Source organism: Babylonia areolata, chromosome 22 (assembly GCF_041734735.1).
Source record: "Babylonia areolata isolate BAREFJ2019XMU chromosome 22, ASM4173473v1, whole genome shotgun sequence".
Lineage (NCBI taxonomy): Eukaryota > Metazoa > Mollusca > Gastropoda > Neogastropoda > Buccinidae > Babylonia > Babylonia areolata.
This window is the reverse complement of record NC_134897.1, coordinates 29,480,122-29,502,491: the sequence shown is the minus strand read 5'-3', so window position 1 is coordinate 29,502,491 and position 22,370 is coordinate 29,480,122. Positions and strand designations below refer to the sequence as shown.

Genomic DNA, 22,370 nt, shown 5'->3' with positions numbered 1-22,370 from the left:
TGTCTCCGCAGGAGCGAAGAATCACGTTATCGAGAGAGATGATTTCTGGCAGCAAGCTGCTACATTAAAGTCGGTTGTAGCAGACTGCAGTTTCAAGTTCAAGGTCACAGCTGTGAGATATATGCAGTGGCCAGTGTGATTCTTACATGTGTGCTGACAAGCTTCACGCTTCCCGTTAGATGGTGGATTGTAGTGCCCAAAATGATGTGCTTTTGTATTTCCTTGACTTGACTGAAGCTCTGATACGCTGTTTTTACTCTTTTTATGTTTTCATTCGGAACATTTTTAGAATGTCCTTGAGACCCTTTCAGTGACCATGCAGTACTTCCTTTCCTGTTTCAAAGTGTTAGGGATGCATATATATATATATATATATATATATATATATATTATATATATCAGAAGCCCAGATAATCAGTCTTGCAGACAATGTCACATGAATGTGCTGGAACTACTGGTCATCCCTGCATCATCTGCTTTTTGGCAACAGTTTTCAGGTCTTGACACTTGATATGCTAGGCTGTTTATGATTTTGAAGGGCGTTGTGAGGTGTACAGCAGGTCTTCAAGTGGGGCCCAGCAAAGGAAGTGAAGCATGTCTATAGCAATTCAGATGTTTCAGTTGTGATTGAGAATGAATTTGGTGGCACAGCACAGGTTGTTTTTAGTGTTTTTGCTTATAATGGTGCAAGAATCATATCCATGTAGCCCACCGATTTGTATGTGTGCACTTTTTTTTTTTCATGAAGGTGAGCTTCTGATTCTTCTGAGGAAGCTGATTATTCAGTTGCTTTAGCACTGTTATTTTACTGAAATACATGTATGTATGCTCCCCCCCCCTCCCCAGTTCAGGTCACAATGGATGATGATGCCCAAGCGCTTCTAATTGGTGACTTGTTTTAAAGGTATGGTCAAGCAAAGTGTATTTCCTGTGTGGCGTTCTCTTCTTGCTTCTTGTAATGGGGACACACTCATCACACTGGTGCTTTTTGGGGTGGAAGAGGATATGTCGCACTCCTTTTTCCATCCTTCCCAGTTTGTGCAGAACTTACTGCAATGCTGTGGGGTCATCAGAGTAGGCAGCGAAATGAGAGAGTGCAGTGTCATGGACATCTGCATCTTATGCTGAGGAGATTCTCTGGGGCAGGTTGTTGATGTTGGCAAGCAACAGGCTAGTCCAGGGCTAGTATGATGCAATGTGCTGCATGACTCTCGTGGTGTAGAGTGGGATACAGTATGCAAGCCATGTGGAATCAGATCCATCACCATGCCCTGGGTGTGATGCCAGGAAATCTGTATTGACTGAAAACCTTGGCCTGACCTTATCACCTGCAGAAGGGGAGAGAAGATTGAACACACACAGACACACACACACACACACACACACACACACACACACACACACACACACACACACACACACATGTAGACATATGCACACATTCATGTGCACACAAATGTACATTTGCACAAACTTGATAATTTTTTAAAAGCATTTTTATTCATATTTTTTGTTTTTACAAAAGTCATGCATACATATATATTGATAATAATAGATAAACAATAGAATAAACACACACACACACACACACACACACACACACACACACACACACACACTCACATGTAGACATATGCACACATTTATGTGCACACAAATGTACATTTGAACAAATTTGATAATTTTTTTAAAGCATTTTTATTCACATGTTTCATTTTTACAAAAGTCATGCATACATATATATTGATAATAATAGATAAACAGTAGAATAAAAAAGAGAAATCGGGATATCTGAATTGATGATAATTATGTGCATGCACACAGACACACACTTACATGAATACACACATACATTTTTTTCAGATACATGTATGCACACGAGCATGTGTAAGGGAAACATACCACAAACACTTTTGCACAACAGACAGAGAAACACACACACACACACACTCATGGACATACACACTCTACAGCACATGCATGGAGCTTATGTAATCTTTTCTGTTGGTTCTCTCTCTTTTCTTCTCTCTATCTCTCCTTGCTCCCTGTCTCTTCCTGGTTTTCTCTGTCGCAGTCTTTCTTCTTCCCTTTCCACCAGTTCTTTCTGCCTCTACCTCCTTTCTTCTGCTCTTTTCCTTCCCTCTTTGTCTCGCTCAGTGTCACTCTCCTTCTCTTTTACTGCTTTCCTCCACTCTCTCTCTCTTCTTCCCTTCCTTCCTTCCCTCCCTACCTGTCTGTCCCCACCCCAAACTACTATGAGGAGAAATTTGAACCCAGAGAATTCCTGTGCTGAGTTATTGTTCTCACAGTGCTGTGTTGAGGGGGGAGGGGACCGACAGGAATGTACCTTGCTGATAATATCAGGGTCAGCGATGGGTAGTATTGATCAGGGGCTGGGACCTGCTTGTCAAAAACAGGACACAGGGCCTTTTGCACTCCACCACTGCCATGCCCCCCTCTGGCTCAGTGTGTGCAGGCTGGCTGGAAGGAATGGGGTGTGTGGGAGGGTGCGGGTGGGAGGGCTGGGGGAGGTGCGTTCACAGCCTTGTCAGCTCAGCCCAGGTGTGGCTTTTTTCTTTCTCTCTTTGCTTGTGTGTGTGTGTGTGTGTGTGTGAGAGAGAGAGAGAGAGAGAGAGCCAGGTATGTTCTCTTCTCCACCTGGCAGTCTGGCTGGCGCAGCTGGCTTGACTCTTGACTCACTCGTTGCACCTGTGCAGTTTGGGTCTGTTGTGTTTGCTGCCTGTGATGCTGTATTGGTTTGCGTAATCCTCTAATCTGGAAAGGGGGTTGGGGGAGGAGAACGTTTGCTCTTTGGCGTGTTAGTAAAGAGAGATTAGGGGGAGTGGTACTACAGTGTTCTGTGCCAGTGCAGAGGTCGGTGTGTGGATGTTAAATGTTTATGCTGCCAGGATCATCAGTGGGTGAGCAAGGTGTGCTTTCTGACTCAAGTTGAGCATTTTCCCCTCAGGCTCTTACAGACAAAAAAGAAAAGTTAATTGATTATTATTGGAAATAATTATGGAAGTTTGAAGGAAATATGTGAGTTAAATTTGTTTTTTGATATGTACATTTATTACTGGTTCTCTCATTAGTCTTTGTGTGTAAGTGTGAGCATGCATGCATCTGTGCGTGCATTTTGCTTTTTTTTGTTTTTTGTTCTGGGTTAGAAATTAATAATTTCTTGTTTTTTTCTTTTCCTGTTCTAAAAAGAATGTACTTTGTTCAATTTTTTCCCCCTGATAATTCACTTCCATTCTAAGTTGTCTATGAATCTTCCATACTTTTTTTCTGATCTAAAATGAATTTATACTGAAATGCATATCAAGAGTCTTGACCGTGCACAGATTTATATCCGACAAGAAACCAGTATTCTTTTGTTGATAAATCATCCAGCAACCCCAGATCTTAGATCTGTCTTCTCCCAGTTGTTAAACAAATAAGGAGAGAGAGTTCCATTGTTCTGGAGTATTAAAGGGTTTTATGGTGTCAGACCTGTAACAGGTGGGTTTGGCACTTTGAGAGCTGGTTAAAACTTGGTGATTGGTGGGAGAGGGTTTTCTTGTTTGCGGTGTTCAGGGGATATGGAGATCTGGTGATAAGGTCAGGTACCGGTGGTATTTTGGTGCTTAGGATTTGTGTGCGTGCTTGTGTATGTGTGAGTATAGTTGAGTGTGTGTGTTTGTTTGCGTGTGTGTGTGCTGGCAAGAAAATAAAAATAGTTAAAATGAAATTGTGTGTGTGCGCACATGGATGCATGTCTGCATGTGTGCTGTGTATGCATTGTGCATGCAGTGTTTGCAGGACTGTGAAACTTTGTGTGTGTGTGTGTGTGTGTGTGTGTGTGTGTGTGTGTGTGTTACAGAAGAGTGAAGCTAAAAGTCAAAATGAAATTTTGTGTGTCTTTTTATATGTATATGGGTGCTTGCACATGCATATTTTTTTTCTGTGTGAGTGTGCATGTGTGTGTTAAGCAAGAGAAACCTTTTGGGAGGTACATATGTGTGTGTGAGTGTGTGTCTAGGGGTGTGAAGTGGGGTGGGGGGAGGGCAGAGAAAATGAGTTTTATATCCAAAAGACCAACAGTTGCAATGCATACTACCACACTGGGAGATTTTGCAAACAGAGGTGTAATAATATGCCCATATCTTGTATTTGTGTACCTTAATGTGTTCCTAAGCTGTAAGTTCTACACCTTTCTTACCGTAACCATAAGCAGTCAAGCCACCACCACACACACACACACACACACACCTACCCATATATCAAACTGCCTGAGTAGTGAAACGTTTTACTGTGTTTACCTATCCTTGTGTGACACCTCCCTCACTTTCATTGCTGCCAGTGACGGTGAGCACCAGTGGAGTCCCTGTTCCGTAATACCTGTGAAAACAGGCAGCCCTTGGGGGTATTATGCTGTTGATTTTGCTCTGCACGGTAAGCAGACTGTGACGGCAGTTGCATTGAAAAGAGCCTTTTGTGCATCCGAGTGTTAGAATTTTCTCCATAGACTTTTCCGTTTGAGTCCGTCTGTGACAGATGTGTTGCATGCATGCAAAAAGGTTGTGGCAAAGGTTGGTCTGACTTTGTTGAAATGATGTTAGGATTCCAAAGAAAATAAAAGAAAGGAAAAAAAGACATTTTAGTTTTCATAACTGTGTGTTTGATTTCTGTTCCCATACAAGTTATATTTTCTTAGTGTTGGTTGCTTTCCAGCTATGCAGAATCTTTGTTTCATTTTGCGGTGTGTGTACATACCTAGATGCTGTGCTTGGGCCAATTTATGATAATGATGAAGAATATGGTGACATTGATACATGATAATGACAATAATTAGAAAGTGGTATGTGAGTAGTTTTGAATCAAATTATGTATTTATTTCAATTATTTACACACATAAAATTGTATGACGGGTCATTGACATGAATCAGAGCAAGCTAACACAAACACAAGGGCATCTTACACACATGCACATTTGCTGGTGGACACGTCTTATATATTGAGCCATAAAAGAAAGGAAAGAAGGAAAGAAAAAAACACACATAATAATAATATAGTAAATGGTAAGTTTTAAGCCGGACTCAAAGAAGATGAACACACTTTAAGAAAGAGGCAGAAAAGTTAAATTCCAGTTTTAAAGTAAATCATTTTGGAATGATTAAGCTTTCCTGGTTTCTTTGTAATATACAGGGGCATTAGATGACAAGAGCATGTTCAGTGAATGATTTACTTCATTCACCTGTTTTTTGGAACTATATTTTTGTGATTCTGTAAGCTTTCGCTACATTTACAAGAAAATAGTTTTAAAAACAACAGCAACACCATCAAACAACAAATGTGCAAATCACCCTATCCTACTTTTTCTATGTGTAAATATACTTGCCCTTCATAAACTGTATCATTTTCCTCAACTTCATTTGTTTATGCTTTATCAATCTCTTCATGTTATCTGTACAACATAATCCACAGTTGACAAAATCCAAAAGCCTAACTGATCTTAGTCTGAAGAGGAAACTGATCTTTATTAGAAGGGGAAGTAAAAAGATTATGCTCCTTGAATTTCGCGAAACACAAGAAAAGAAATAATGACCTGTGAAGTTCTCACCTTTCTGTCTTTTCAGCCAGTTCAAACTTAAAGTGAAAGTGAAAAGGTATTCCTTTTCTTTTTTTTCTTTTTTTATATAATCTTTTTGTATTAATGCCTGCAAATCCCATGTTCACTTGTGAAGATCTACAAGGACTCAGAGGAGGCCGTTTCATGTGTTATCATTATTAGCCTGCCATATTGGTAGCCATTCTGTATTTTTGGGGTGTGCATGCTTGGTATGTTCACCATGTTTCCATTGCCCACCAAACACTGACATAGCATACAGGATTTTCAGTGTGTGTATCTGATTGTTTTCATGTGTGTACACACAAGGGTTAAGGCATTAGTAGTTCTGCACATGTGTATGTTGACTTAGGTGAAATTGGAAAAATCGCCAACTGAAATCCCCCAGGCACTGATGCCGTTATATTGACATAAAACCCAGGACCCTCATATTGAAAAACCAGTGATTTAACCATTCAGTTATTGCGCTGGTCAAAAGGTATATAAAACACTGAAATAAATTAGCATGATTTGGAAGAAGTCTGAAGTGAACAAAAGAGGGACCTGATAGAATTTATAACTCAATAAAGGGTTCTTAACTACTGGTTCTCCCCCCAATGGATATACAGTGTTTGATTTCAACTGAAGCCATGGCTATTTCAGGATTCAACAAAGGACACAATGGGCATCACCTGTTTCAATTCTTGCTTGTGTGGAAAGATTTTTGGAACTCACTTTGCTGGAGATTAATCAGTACTTTCATTTTCGATTTTTATTTATTTATTTATTTTAAGTTCCCCATTGGTATCAAGAATTTTAAGGGATTACTCACAAACTTCCTCATGTACTGCTTATACTGCTAAGCATTTGTCAAGCTAGCCATGGTCAATATATTAAATAACTTTCATGTAATCTTCAGAGTAATCTTTTTGGTCAATTTTAGAAAGTTTACCGATGAGCAACAAGCTTTGGAAAAAAAACCGATCAGGCAATGAGAAAGCGAATTCATACTGCATGCATGCAAGAATCCTGCATCCAGATGGATGCTTTTGTGATTTCCCTTGGGGGGAAAAATACACAGTAGACAGATTTTATTGTTTTGCTCTGAAGTTGCACAGATCAGTGGATAGTTTTAATTAACATGTGTTTGATGATGATTTGATGGTTTTTCATCATTCAGAAAAAAAGAAGTCAGTTGAAGACCTATTCCAGATCCCCAGGAGACTGCACAAAATCAATGAACCCTGGCTGATTGCTTTGTGCTAGGTCCTGAGGGAGGGAAGACACTGTGTGAATAATGGAAGCTGTCTCCTGCTACAGATCAGATCAGGTGTCTAGGCTACGGTGAATCATTTATGTGCCCAGATCCATCTTCTCTGTCATCTGGCGTGCTTGCAGGCTGGGAGAGACACTGTGTGTACTGAGGAAGGTGATGGGAGTCCCAGGGGAGAGTACGAGGAGGTAGCGTTGTCGTGGTGAACAGCGAGGAGAGAGAGAGAGCAGAAGGATGGAAGGGAGGAACACGCCATCGCCAAAGCTGGATGGCATGCCCAATGTGAGAGCTGGTTTCATGTGTGTGTGTGTGTGTGTGTGTGTGTGGTGGGGATGGGGTTGGGAGGGTTGTATTGTATGGATATGTGTTGACGTTTGCGTGTGTGTGTGTGTGTGTGTGTGTCTGTGTGTGTTGCATGCGGAAGTGTATTGTCATTAGTTAGGCATGCAGCATGGAGGTAGGTTGTTGAATGACGTTGGAAATCCTCCTTTTTCAGTAGGAGTTGAAGCATTATTAAGACTTGAATGTGGGTGTGCATGTGTGCATGTGTGTATGTGTGTGTACATCCATGTGTGTGTTCATGTGTGTGTGTATGCTGGTATGTGTGTGTTGAATTATATTTTTGTGAGTGCATTATATAAAAAAATTTCTTTGGAAAAGTGTTTGTGTACACATTATAGAAGTGTGTGTGTGTGTGTGTGTGTGTGTGTGTGTGTGTGTGTGTGAGAGAGAGAGAGACTGAGAGCACACATATATGCTTGGATTTGTGATTGTTTTCGATCTATCTGTGAATCTGCACGAACGAGCATAACCAGTGTAGATATATCTGTGAGCATACACATACCTGTGTATATGTGTCTACAACCTGTGTAGAATCTTTGTGTGTATGTGTGTGTGCGGGCTTGCATGAATGTCTGCTATCTATGTGGTCACTCTATGTGTACATGTGTGTGTGTGTGTGTGTGTGTGTGTGTGCAGGGGCTTACATGTCTGTCTGTGTATGTGTGTGTACCTGAAATATAATTCAATGACACAGGAAGCTAATAATGAGTGCCTGATGGCAGCCATCATTTGGCTCAACCCAGGTAGGCAGCCTGTTGTGCAAATGACCCCATGTTTGTAAAGTGCTTAGAGCTTGGTCTCTGACCAAGGATAGGTGCTTATAAGTATCCATATCATCATCAAATCCATGAATGCATGATTGCACATCTGTTTACAGTGTATGTGTCATTTTAATGTGCGCAGTGTTTGAACAGGTCTGTGTCTGCATGTATTTTTGGTATACTTTCAGACTCTTTGTGTTTGTGCCTGTGTGTGTGTGTGAGAATGAGAAGGTGCAGCTTTACGTTTCTGTCATCTGCTTTGGGAAATTTCTGTGTTTTATAAAGCTGTAAAAAGTACTGTAAAATTATATCAAATAAATAATGCGTTTTTTCATAAAAAATAAAAAAATACCGCATGTTTATAAATGTTTATTTTGGTGGGTTTTGTTCCCTGTCCAGATGTCAGTGGACATGGCGAGACGACGAGCGGTGGTCAGTCCTCGGACTGTGACTGCTGACACCAGGAATTTTATTGTTGAAAAGGTGAGTTGGTTTTTATCTCTGTGTTCTCAAGGTCTGACTAAGCGCATTGGGTTATGCTGCTGGTCAGGCATCTGCTTGGCAGATGTGGTGTAGCGTATATGGATTTGTCTGAACGCAGTGTCACCTCCTTGAGCTACTGAACTGATACTGATACTTATCTGTGTGTGTGTGTGTGTGTGTGTGTGTGTGGGAGAGAGAGGAGGGAGGGAGAGAGAACATATGATTAAAGAGAGAGGGTGGAAGGGATATATATAGAGTGTGCAAAATTTTGTTTTGGATTTGTCTGCCTCAGTGTTGCAGCAATCATTTCCCTTTTACCTTTAATTACTGTTGTCTGTCTGTCTTGGTCTCCATCACTCTCTCTCTCTCTCTGTGTGTGACTGTCTCACTCTCACTCCTTTTTTTTTCTCTCTTCCATGTAAAAAGTTTTTTTCTTTCTTTTTTCTTTTCTCTTTCCTTTCTCTCCTGTATGTGCATCTTTTGCAAACATCTTTATTTGTGCATTCATGTTTTACACGGTTTCACACTTTGTCTGTCCCTCAGTCTGTTTGTTTAGTTTGTTAGCTTCTTTACATACAAGTGTACTTACTGGTACATACTTAACTGTATTACATAGCAAAAGAAAAAAATACTGGGATATCTTGGAATAGTGTTGATATTATTTAAAAGAGATAGTAGGAAACTGGAGTGAAGTACCTTTCCCAGGGACACAACTCCAAGCTGAAACAGGGCTATAACCTCCGATCCCTAGATCACAAGTACAGTGCCTGAATCGGCCACAACGCCTCCTTTAACCGTTTTAAGTAGTGGTCATAAAGTCCATAAACATTTAAATTGCATGCAGTACCAGTCATGTTGATGCAGTATATTGCATTTGTTCATAGTCCTTTGTTGTATAGCTGACCCATTAGGGAACAACACTAAGGAGTCCCTTGGTGCAATAAACACAACTCAGAAGAAAGCTCATTGTGTGGGCTCCATTTGTTCTCCCATAGAACATGACATGGTAGCAGTGATCTTTGAAGCACTTTATGCATGTTCCATTTGTTTGTTTCTTTCTCAAGGAGGCATCACTGCATTCAGACATTTCCGTATTTGCTACACCACATCTGCTAGGGACATACCTGACCAGCAGCATAACCCAATGCGCTTAGGCCTTCAGTGCAAGCGTATGTATTTGTGTACCTATCAAAGTGATTTTCTGATTCAGAATTTTGCCAGAGAACAACACTCTCACTGCCATGGGTTCTTTTTCAGTGCACCAAGTGTGTGCTGAACACTTGTTCTCCCATAGAATATGACAGTTGCTGTGCTGTGTGATGGCAGGAACTGCTGGAGAGTCAGATGAGGAAGATCCAACTGGAGAACTCCACTCTGCACACGGAGAACAAACTGCTGAAAGACAAGTACAACAGGGCCACAGGTAAGGAGGGCATCAGCACTGTAGCTACTGGCTTCAGAGTCACATACGTTTTGTGTAGCAGAATTTTTTCTCTGCTGGTAAGAGGTGAAAGCATTAACTCTATGTTGTGATTTGCGTTAAAAAAAAAAAATGCATGTGCATCCATTACATTAGCAGAAACCACTTTTGGGATATTGATACCAACAGAAAAGAATCCTGGGGAAGAGCACTTAAAAAAAAGAAAAAAAGAATGTGGTCTGTAAGTGATGAAGGGTGGTGTTTAAAAACCTCATTTCATCGATGCATGTGTAAAGTGCTTTGATTTTTGTCCTCAAGATTCAGCACTATATAAATACATTTATGTGTTGTTGTTGTTTTTTGTTGTAGTTGTGTTTGTTGTTGTTTTTTTACCGTAGCACATGTTCAAAATGACCACAATATGACATAGTCCAAAATTATTATTTTTTCCATAGTTCTTGGGGGACAGTCATTTGAGGGATGTGGTGATGGTCTACTTTCCAGGGGAGACATTAACTCTGTCTCACTCCACTTTTAAGCAGTTATTGTCATTTAGGGGCTCAGTTTGTGGTGTCCTGTTGAAAAGTACCAACACTCGTTATTATTGCTATAGTGTGGTATATAACTAACAAAAATGAAGATTGTCCGTTATTTTCACGGCATTGGTTTTGTTTTGTTTTATATGCACAATTGTGTTGACAGCTCTCTTTGCAGGATATGTATGTTTGTCACTTGAAGGTTGGGCCTGGGTGTCTGTGAGACTGCAGATTGTTGCATGTTTGTTGTGTTTCTCTGTGTGTTTGCGTGTGTGCATTAGCATGCTTGTGTGAACGTGCGCGTGTATTTGGGTGTGTGCGGGTTCACTGAGCATGACCCATTTTTTTGGTTTTATTTCAGTGGTTTGCCTTCTAAGCAGTGTTTACTTTATTACATTTTAATGTATATACTTATTTGTTTATCTTAAGTTGAAAGATTACTTTGGGTGCTGAACACTAATATGAAAAGCTTCGGTCACCAATCATTTAGTTTCTTAGCCCCAACTGTCTGGAACTCACTGCCTGCTGACCTGCGAAAGGCCCCTTCCATGGACTCTTTCAAGTCCCAGCTGAAAACATCTTTTTTGTCTCACATTTGAGTAACAGTTTAGTCTAATTTGGGTCTAATTTGCTGTTATATGAGGGATGACTACTCTTTCTAGCATTGTGTGTGAATGTGTGGGTGGAAGTGCTCTTTGTGTGTATGTGTGCATGTGTGAGTGTGATTGTGTGTGTGTGTGTGTGCTTGTGTGCTGTTTATGATGCAAGGATGGTGACTGTTTCTTTGTAGTTGATTCTTTTTCTTAAGATTATTGCTTCTCTTTCGTAACATGTAATTTGTGGAGTGCCTTGAGTGATTGTTTGTCATTTGAATTTTCTTGAGAATTGTTTTTTTTTATTGTTATATTTAATTTGTGAAGTGCAGTGAGCCTCTCTGTGAGGGAACAGTGCTGTAGAAGAGCAGTTCATTATTATTACTATTTATCATTATTTTGCAGAATTTTTTTTATATTAATGTATTACGTAAACTCGGGGCAGGCTTTTGAGGCCTGACCGGCAGATGTGGTGCTGCATTCATGGATCAGTCCGCAGATTTTGACACCACCTTGAAACTGAAGCTGAGCTTTACATACTCACATATTCTTTTCCCTTTCAGCTCGCATCAGTGAACTGGAGAGCCAGTTGTCTTCCCTGGAAGAGGAGCTGGAAGGTTTGCAGGACAACATGGCCGCAGAGCTGAGCCGTGTCGCCCGACAGTCGAGGGCGGAGGCTGAGAGAGAGATTGAACAGAGGCAGAGCAGGATCACGTCCTTGTCAAAGGAAAACGAGAAACTGCAGAATGAGGTGAGTGTATATGTGTGTGTGTGTGTTGGTGAGGGGTGGGGGGGGGGCATATGTGGATGTATGTATGCACGGGCAAATGCCATTTAAAATGTATGTATGCTCAGGCAAATACATTTTATTTAAAGTCTGTGTGTGAGAAGAACATTGACATTTTTCACTGGTAACATTAAATGACTTAAATGATGGATTTTGTTCATATATATATATATATATATATATATATATATATAATGTGTGTGTGCGTGTGTGTGTGTGTGTGTATTTATACAGAGGCTGGTTGGTACTTTTTTTCTTTTAGAATTTTTTTTTCAGGATGAAATTGAACAGTATTACAGTAGAATGAAGTATCTGAATGAGAAAGCATCAAGTGTGGAGCACTCTTTTCTTCAGAATGTTACTGGTTTGCAGTGAAAAAAATGATGTGAAACCAAGCTGACATTCAGTTTTGATCTATTCCTTGAGGAGCTTTGGGCCACCTCAGCACTCCTCCAACAGACTCAGTGCTGGGTTTGACCATGAGGATGGAAAATTGAAGACTGAAATATTAATGAGGCCAGAAGCAGAAGCAAAAGTTTCCAGCTTTTTCTTCACAGCCACAGGAGCAAAGTCACTGGACTTGTTTGTGAGCAGTATAAATTCATACGAGTTTCACCTGATAGCGAACCATAGATTACTAAATATTTTTTTCCCAGGCAAGGCAGTTGCAACAGAAACTTGAATCAGCCCTGAAAGAGACGGAGACTGTGAAGAAGACTTCAGATCGAACGAGAGCCTTGGACGCCCAGAAAGAAGAGAACATGGCCCTGAAGGTAAGAATCCATACTGTCTCCTTTGCATGACCACACTGTTGTACGCTTGCGTGCAGGGGAAGGAGTATCATCCTCTGGTTTGGCTGCAGGACTTGAAAGCATGAGTGTTGTTGAAATGTGTGTGGTGTAGTTTCACCGCCATGTCAAAGTTTTATACAGCATCACTTGACAAAACAGCTACGCTGGTAAAAGTTTGTATCCTTTTCATGTACAGTCAGCATTGTATACATTTTTTTTCTGAACATGTACTTAATCCATGCACATACACATGCAAGCATACTCACAAGCAAGCATGTGCACATCACATACACCCACACGTAATGAACACATGCTTGCACAAACACATGCACTTTCACATTCAACTAACTGAACAGTGTGACTTGACAGGCAGAGATCAAGAAACTCCAAGAACTGCTGTCGGCCAGTGAGGAACAGCTGGAAGCTGAGTGTCACAAGAGCGCAGACCTCAACCAGCAACTGGCGCAGCTCACAGAGGTTAAAGATATTCTGCAGTTGCAGTTGGATGCTGGAGGTTCCACTGGATCTGCTGCTGAGAAACGGGTGAGGATAGAGAAAGAAAAAAATGATGATGATGATCTCTGAATAAATAAAAGTACAAATACAAATATTTATTTACATGTATAAATAACATGCAGTCATTTATTAGCTGTTTTTTCACTACATTTTATTTTATTTTCTTCCTATTTCTGATGTCATCCTATCCAGGGAAGTCATTGGTGTTCATACAACATTAGTTAATCTGACATTGTATGGCTACATTGCTAAAGTCACTGGATTTGAATTTTTCTCCTGAAGAATGGAGATGACTATCAAATTGTAAATGTTGTCTCAGGATCACCTACTGTGGGTTACAGAGGGAATGGTTCACTGGCATGGCCCAGACACCTGAAGAGCCCACAAGGGGATGAAACTTATCATATCAGGCAAAACAACTGGCTCTCTTCCTTGTAGAGGATTCAGATGACCGCCAGTTGCTGTCTTTGACGGATTCAAATCCTCCCTCTGCTTGCACCCACCTCACCCCCGAAAGTGGAGTATGGCTGGTTACATGGCAGGGTAAAAACGGTCCTACACGTAAAAGCCCACTCGTGTATATACGAGTGAACGTGGGAGTTGCAGCCCACGAACAAAGAAGAAGAAGAAGAAGAAGAAGAATCACCCACCATGTTACAGTTCATTCTGCCTCAGTAAGGACATGTTTTAGTTCAACAAAAACTGTAATCCTTTACTTATTCCTCCCTTCATTGATTCCTTCCTTCCTTGATTTAACTGTTTTTATCCCATCAACCAACCAGGTGTTGTCCCTGGAGCAGCGACTGCGACTGACGGAGGAGCGGCTGACCCAGGAGAGGGCTGACAGGGCCAGTAACCTGTCACAGGTGGAGGAGAAACTGCTGGCTGACAATGCAAAACTGCAGGTAACGTTCTGTTAAATAAAATACTTGCACTGCTCTCAGTGTTGAGGATAAGGGCTGGATCTCAGGGCACATGATGTGCAGGCTGAACATGAAACAAAACCAAAAGAACACACAGGCACGCACGCGCAGAGCGCGTATATGCATGCACACACACACACACACACACACACACACACACACACATGCACATGCACACACACATGCACACGCACACACGCACGTACACACACATGCACACACACTCGCGCACACACACACACACACACACACACACACACACACGCAGAGGTATAAGGCACACACGTTTCAAAACAATATGGTCAAAATGCACTGTGTGTGCTTTCCTGTATCCTACGTTGGTGGTTTTGAAAAGTTCTTTCTTTACCTGTTGTCAACATTTGCACGGAATCTTTGCGTGCTGTTTGATATAGTTTTTGTTTTTAAACACTGACATTCATCTGATGATCCATACAAGAATGTGCGCACATTTAGCTTGACGTCAAGGCAGTGAGTGTAATCAGGGGGTATTATGGCAGGCGTGCAGACGCAGGGATTATGTACGGGGATGTTGGATGAGCAATAATGCAAGTGTAAAAGCAGGGAGTGTTGGTTTCTTTGACTGCATGCAAGAATGCACATGGGATCAGATGTTAGTGTTTTGCAGTGACTTGCAGGGTCAGTCAGGGTAGTTTATCTTTTTTCCCACACTTCCTCCTCTTTGTTAGTCTGTTTTTTGTTGTTTTTTGTTGTTATGGTGGTTTATTGGTGTTTGTTATATTGGGGTGGGTCGGTGGGAGGGTCTGTGTGTATCATGTTAGCTAACCTGTCAGTCTGTGCACACACATCAGCCTGTCTCCCCCTCACCTTCCCTTCCCCTCTTTGTGTCACACCTTTAGCTTTTGTCCAGTTGGTTGCCAGCTTACCATACAACAAGCATGCATATTGCCCTAACTTCCTTGCTATGTCTACAATTATGCAAACAAGTATGTTAGTGCATACACATGCACCCACTTCACCTCCATGGCAGCAGGACTCAGTGTTTGATCCTCTTGACTCCATGCATTGTCACTTAAAAAAAACAAAATTTAGTTGTCGGCTGAGGCTCTAAGCACCCAAATTTGATTTGATTTTATTTGAATTATAAATGTCTCCACCAATCCCCAGGCAGCGGAGAAGGAACTGGGGAGGCAGCTGCAGCGAGAGAAGGACAAAACCCGCAGCCTGGAACAGCGCTCCCACGACTACCGTGAGGAGAACATGAAGCTCCGTCTGTCTCTGCCCGACGAAGACGAGACCATCGCTTCGCACAGAGTCTTTGACATTCCAAACTCCTCACATTCCTCTCAGAGACATCAGACAAAGAAGGTGAGTCGGGACTGCCTCCGAGGTGATTTCCTTGGGTTTGTGTGTGGTTTTGCTTTAACTAGGGATTGCTTGAAGTGTTGCTTCGAATTCACTTGTGATGACAGTCTTGTGAAAGCATTTCAGGTGTTAAAGAGATGATGTGGTTTACATTTGTTCTAGTGCATGTCCATATGTTGTGTATCTGTGTATGCGAGGAATGCAGACTTGCATTCTGTGAGACAGTGTTAGAGACTTTAAGCTCATAGGTTGGAGTCTCATGAGTGTATGATCACTTGAATTCTTCTTTTGGCAGTGTAATGTGGAAAATAATTCCACTGTTCATACTTTTCTCTCTCCAGCAGTGTGTGTAAGTATGTGGGTTTCCAGGAGTAAAGAATCTTTCTTTGTCCCAACATAAAATTGAAGGTTGACAGATTAACTTTTTTTGTATATGTATTGCACATTCTTGACATTGTGTGTAACCATCACAACTTTGATCACTGTTAACATCACCGTCAATCACTGTTATTAACTCTTTCACATCCCTTGTTCTGTGCATGTACCGTTATTGCATGTGGCTGTCACATCTTTGATCTCAGTCGGTGTCCCCTTTAGTCACTGTTTTTAACCTTTTTCATTCGGGTACATTTGGTACAAGAGTCACCCCAAACAAAAGATGTAGAATAAGATGAAATTATAATGTGAATTGATCATTCGTAAACCGGATGAAAGGTATGGGTGTTTGATGTAGGGGTAAAAGATAAGGGTCATTTGTTCGAGATCATAAAACTGGCAAGAAAAAATAACCACATCTGCCCTTTTTACGCAAGTCCGTTTCAGTGTGTCTCTGGCCTAGAGTCAAGGTGTTATCAAGGCTTGCACTGGGGTGAGAAATGGTTAATTGCATGATGCATGTCACGCACACACCACTTCACTTATTGCACCTTTTTTTTCTTTTCTTTTTCTTTCTTACCTCTCGCTCAGCTGGACAATGTGAAGATGATTCTGAAAGAGCTAGAGAAGGAGGGTGTGAGCGAGGGGGAGGAGGGGGCAGCCATTGTCTGGTTGTGGAACCAGCGGCAGCAGCAGCAGAAACAGCTGCGGGAGTGGAGGGTGTATCTCACCGACCTTCAACTCATCGACAAAGACACCAGCGAAGGTCTCAAGGTCTGGTGATGGAGGGTGCTTAGAAGAGTGGCAGTTTTTTTGGTTGTGTGTGTGGGAGGGTGGTGGTGAGGCGGGGGGTGGGGGGGGAGTGTTAGGGGGTAGGGATGGAGTACCCATGGGTATGTGTGTGTGTGTGAGATTGTGTGATATCAATAATATCTGTGTGTGTGCATGATTGAATGCATGCATGCATACTTGTGTGAGTGTGTGTGTTTCTGTATCAGTTTGTATCTTAGTTTCTGAGAATGTATGGGTGTGTGTGTGTTAATTCTTGGGAGTGCACCTGTGTGTTTGTGTCAGTGCGCACGCTTTTCCTGTGTCAGTCTGTATATGTATGCGAGGGTATATGCATGGAGAGCACATGTATGTTTGCATATGTGCTTTATTGCAAGTGTGTTGGTATGCTACATGGATCTGCTTTATGTGCAGTTTGTTGCTGAGTAAAAGACTTGATTTTACAACCGGCTTATTTCAGTACAAGTCATGTATCCTCTATGCCTGCTGTAGGTATTGAGGGAGAAGCTGTCAGAATACGAGAACAAGTTCAAGGAGATAGAGGAGAAAATGGAGGACGTCCAGGCAGAGAAAGTGACCATCGACAGCACTTACAAACAGTAAGCAAACAGGTGTTGATGTGCCTGTGTTTTAATGACAGTGATGCTTTTTTTTTGTATTTGTATTGTGCATAATCTTGTGTGTGTGTGTGTGTGTGTGTGTGTGTTGTTTTTGTTGTTGTTGTTTTTATATTATACTTTTGGTTTTGGTTTTCTCTATTTGATGTTACTGTTCATTTATACTGTTTGTTCATACAGTTCTTTGTATACTGCATATTTGTCTTTGCCAAAAAAAAACCAAAAAAAAAACCTTGAAATTCTGGGAGAATTTTGTTGTCTGTATTGTATTCAGTGCTCTGCATTTTGCGGCAGTGTATCAGAGACAGTATTTCTGCTGGGTTTTTTTTTTTGTTGTTGTTTTTTTTGTACAGTTTGTTTCTTTGTTGTTGTTTTTTTTCTTCAATGATTAGATTTGCTTCCAACATCTCTATCCTTGTCTCTTCTGTTGTTTTTGAAGTATAGGTAAGGTGTCAGAAAGGATAACACTTAAGTGCAACCTTTTCTTGGTGTTTGTTATGTACTTATATTATTTTATGATTTTTTTGTAATCTGGGGATGATAAATTAAACAGAAGGGCTGGCATCCTCAGCATGGCCAAGTCTTATTTGCCATAAGGAGCTAAATGGTTGGGATACTGTGTCATGAACTGTGTTTTGTGGGTTTGTCTTAGGGTGTTTTTTTTTGTGTGTGTAAATGTGACAGTTTTGTGTTGACGGGGTTAAGCATTTGTATGGTTTGACAGTCCTGATATGGCCCAAAGAATAAGAATAATAATAAATAAATAAGAATAAGTCCACCTGTAAGTTAAAGTCTCTTGTTCTCTGCCAGTCTGTCTGTAGCTCAGCTCCTCGCTGTGTCTGTTCATCTGTTCACTGTCACTGTACAGAATGATCATTGATGAATTGAGTGTATGCACTGTTATGTGTTGTTGCGCACACACACACACACACATGCACAAACGCACACACGCACTCACACACTCACACACACATGCACACACACCCCAGCCCACAGCCCATGCTTCATTCCCTCCTGAAGCCCCAGTGTACCTTTCCACGCCCTGTGTGCTATGCACACAGCACACACACACACATGCATGCATGCGCGCACGAGCGCGCGCGCACACACACACACACACACACACACACACATAGATGGACACTTAACCCATACTTCATTCCCTCCTGAAGCCCTGTTTACCTTTCCACGCCCTGTGTGCTGTGCACACAGCACACAGCACACACACACACACACACACACACACACACACACACAGATGCACACTTAACCCATACTTCATTTCCTCCTGAAGCCCCAGTGTACCTTTCCACGCCCAGTGTGCTATGCTGACAGCACAGACACACACACACACACACACACACACACACACAGCACACACGCACACACACACACACAATCAGCCTATACTTGTAAAGCACCTGGAACAGGTTTCTGGATAGTGTGCATTATAAGTATTCATTATCATTGCTATTATACTTCTTTGTGTCCTGAACCCTAGATGTAACACGTCTGCCTAGGAAGCAAGAGAATCTGAGCGCACTGGTTCGAATCCCGGCAGAGTTGACAGTATTGTCTTCCCCTCCACTAGACCTTGAGTGGTGGTCTGGATGGTAGTCATACAGATGAGATGATAAACTGAGGTCCTGTGTGCAGCATGCACTTAGCGCACGTAAAAAAAAACCCTCGGCAACAGAAGGTTTGTCTCTGGCAACATTCCGTAGAAAAATCCACTTTGTTAGGAAAACAAAACTGCAGGCAGGAAAAAAACCAAAAAAAAACGTGTGGCACTCGCAGTGTAGCGACACGCTCTCCCTGGGGAGAGCAGCCCGAATTTCACACAGAGAAATCTGTTGTGACAAAAAAGAGTAATACAATACAGTAGAATACAATATAATACAATACAGCTGACCTTGCACCCCCTGCAGACAGCTGTCCATCCTGGTGAAGGAGCGCCATGAGGGGTTTGCCCGCCTGAAGACACTGGAGGACCTGATGGATGCTCTGAGGAAGGAGAATGAACTGCTTCGCCAAGGCCTGTCCAGCACCACCACTGCCGCTGCCTCAGACAATAAGACAGCAAACGCCAGTGAAGGTTGGGGAGAGTGTGTGTGTTGGGCGTTTTGGGCATGTGTGTGTGTGTGTGTAGGGGGTGGGGGATTAAGGGTGTGTGTGTGTGGAAATGAAGCCGCTGTCATGTATGACTTGCTTGTGTGTATTGAATTTTATATATGTAGCCTTTTGATATTTTGTTCCAACCTTTGTTATTGTGTGTGCATGTGTGTGTGTGTGTGTGTGTGTGTGTGTGTGTGTGTGTACTGGACTGGACTCAGCTATGGGCTTAGATATTGGATGAGTAAAGATGTTATTGTGTTGTATTGTATATGTGTGGGTATGTCGGTGCTCATCCAGGCATGCGAAACTATTTATCTGCCAATGTGTATAAACTCACACCCTAGTACACAAATGAAACAATCAGTCTCTGAGACCAGTTTGTGTGAATGATTCAGAATCATTCCAACACTGACCAGTAGTGGAGAGTGGTGGCTTACTGGTAACGTGTCCCCCTAAGAAATGACAGAATCTGAGCACGCATGTTCGAATCCCACACTTATCAGTATTTTCTGCCCCTCCTTGTGCAGCATGCACTTAGCGCACATAAAAGAACCCACCACAAGAAGAGGGTTACTGCTGTCAAAATTCTGTAGAAAAATCTGCTTTAATAGGAAAACAGATGCACTTAAGGCAGAAAAAAGAAAAAAAGGGTGGTGCTTTTACAGTTGCAATGCACTTTCCCTGGGGAGAGCAGCCTGAATTTCACACAGAGAAATCTTTTGTGACAAAAGGGCAGTGCAGTACAGTACAACGCCATCTTTCTCTTCCTGACAGCCCAGCTGGAGTCTCTCCAGATGGAGATCCAGACACTGGAGTCACGGTCCTCGCAGCTGCTCCGCAAGAACAAGGCGCTGGAGATGGAGATGGACACACTCAGGGCCCAGGTGACCGCACGAGACATTGCCCTGGAAGAGGCCTTCTCTGAACTCAAGGCAGCTCAGGCCCAGCGGTCTCAGGGCGAGGAGACGGCCTTCCTGAGGGAGAAGGTTGAAAACCTTTCTAGTGAGGTTAGCAGTTTTGGCTTTGATCATATCTTTTTTTCTTTTCGATCATATCTTTTTTTCTTTTTTCTTTTTTTTTCTCAAAATGGTATTCTTAGAGTGTTGGGAGTTCTGTTTATTGAGATAATGCATGTTTACAAGGCATACATTTGAGTTAGTAAAGACCCTGGAAACGTCTGACTTACAGTGTACATGTCTTGGTAATGATACTGGTGGATGTTGACGTGGAGACTGTCTTCACCCAGCTCTTGCTTTCAGTAGTTAAGCAGATTCAATTTTCTGTATGTCTCAGAGTCGCTTCTTTAGTTGGTAATATGCTTTTGGTGTACCCAATAGCAGTTCTTACCATATCTTATGCAAATTCCTGATGGGTAGTTCATAACATGCCCAGTAAACGTTCCCACAGTTTAACCCTTTATTTTCCTAGCATGTATATATTCCCAGTGGCATACCTATTCCTGACATGCAAATGTCCCCCTTGCAAATGTTTCCAGTGGTTAACCGATTTCTAGCTTGCAAACATTCTCAATGATCAACCCTTTGTTTTCCTAACTCATTGTTTCACTATCAGCATTAAACCATTGTTTCCCTGCTAGCTGATGGAGGTATAACCCATTGTTTCACTGTTAGTTGGTTGAGGTATAACCCGTAGTTTTCCTGTCAGCTGGTGGAGGTATTAGCCATTGTTTCCCTGTCAGCTGGTCGAGGTATAACCCATAGTTTCCCTGTTAGCTGATGGATGTATAACCCATAGTTTCCCTTTTAGCTGATGGAAGTATAACCCATTGTTTCCCTGTCAGTTGGTGGAGGTATTAGCCATTGTTTCCCTGTCAGTTGGTGGAGGTATAACCCATAGTTTCCCTGTTAGCTGGTGGAGGTATATAACCCATAGTTTTCCTGTTAGCTGGTGGAGGTATTAGCCATTGTTTCCCTGTCAGCTGGTGGAGGTATAACCATTGTTTCCCTGTCAGTTGGTGGAGGTATAACCATTGTTTCCCTGTCAGCTGGTGGATGTATAACCATTGTTTCTCTGTCGGCTGGTGGATTTATAACAATTGTTTCCCTGTCAGTTGGTGGAGGTATTAGCCATTGTTTCCCTGTCAGTTGGTGGAGGTATAACCCATAGTTTCCCTGTTAGCTGGTGGAGGTATAACCCATAGTTTTCCTGTTAGCTGGTGGAGGTATTAGCCATTGTTTCCCTGTCAGCTGGTGGAGGTATAACCATTGTTTCCCTGTCAGCTGGTGGAGGTATAACCATTGTTTCCCTGTCAGCTGGTGGATTTATAACAATTGTTTCCCTGTCAGCTGGTGGATGTATAACCATTGTTTCACTGTTAGCTGGTGGAGGTATAACCCATTGTTTCCCTGTCAGCTGGTGGAGGTATAACCCATTGTTTCCCTGTCAGCTGGTGGATTTATAACAATTGTTTCCCTGTCAGCTGGTGGATGTATAACCATTGTTTCCCTGTCAGCTGGTGGATTTATAACAATTTTTTCCCTTAAAACCATTGTTTCCCTGTCAGCTGGTGGAGGTATAACCATTCTTTCCCTGTGAGCTGGTGGAGGTATAACCATTGTTTCCCTGTTAGCTGATGGAGGTATAACCATTGTTTCCCTGTCAGCTGGTGGATGTATAACCATTGTTTCCCTGTCAGCTGGTGGATTTATAACCATTGTTTCCCTGTCAGCTGGTGGAGGTATAACCATTGTTTCCCTGTCAGCTGGTGGAGGTATAACCATTGTTTCCCTGTCAGCTGGTGGAGGTATAACCTATTGTTTCCCTGTCAGCTGGTGGTTTTAACAAATTATGAAGTTTTTATAGATGCGAAACCTATAGTGAAAATATGTTTCTTATTATGTATATTATGTTAAAAACACTGTATGTGTGAGTGTGTGTGTGTGTGTGTGGAGGGGAGCGTGATTAGGGGTGCATGTGGAAGTGAAGCTGGTGTCATGTATTGCTTGTGTGTATGTATTTTGCTTTTGATATGCAGCTTTTCGATTTTTTGGTCCAACCTTTGTCACGTTGTGTTCGTGTGTGTGTGTGCATGTGTGCACTGGACTCAGCTATGGGCTGAGATATTGTGTTGGGTGAGTGACGAGCCTGTGGATGCATG

At 42.0% G+C, this 22,370-nt stretch overlaps 1 protein-coding gene across 1 annotated transcript in view; it reads left to right on the top strand.

The window, feature by feature from the left end:
* The window catches only part of LOC143296965 (uncharacterized), a 67,816-nt gene that overhangs the window by 2,600 nt on the left and 42,846 nt on the right, over window positions 1-22,370 (top strand). Inside the window, exons 2-13 of the mRNA XM_076609036.1 lie at window positions 6,986-7,142; window positions 8,363-8,446; window positions 9,773-9,869; window positions 11,559-11,746; window positions 12,439-12,555; window positions 12,943-13,116; window positions 13,872-13,994; window positions 15,159-15,359; window positions 16,323-16,505; window positions 17,013-17,119; window positions 19,066-19,232; window positions 20,027-20,259. Of these exons, the coding sequence (XP_076465151.1) occupies window positions 7,095-7,142; window positions 8,363-8,446; window positions 9,773-9,869; window positions 11,559-11,746; window positions 12,439-12,555; window positions 12,943-13,116; window positions 13,872-13,994; window positions 15,159-15,359; window positions 16,323-16,505; window positions 17,013-17,119; window positions 19,066-19,232; window positions 20,027-20,259 (1,722 nt within the window). The 5' untranslated portion in view covers window positions 6,986-7,094. The remainder of the gene's footprint in view (window positions 1-6,985; window positions 7,143-8,362; window positions 8,447-9,772; window positions 9,870-11,558; window positions 11,747-12,438; window positions 12,556-12,942; window positions 13,117-13,871; window positions 13,995-15,158; window positions 15,360-16,322; window positions 16,506-17,012; window positions 17,120-19,065; window positions 19,233-20,026; window positions 20,260-22,370) is intronic.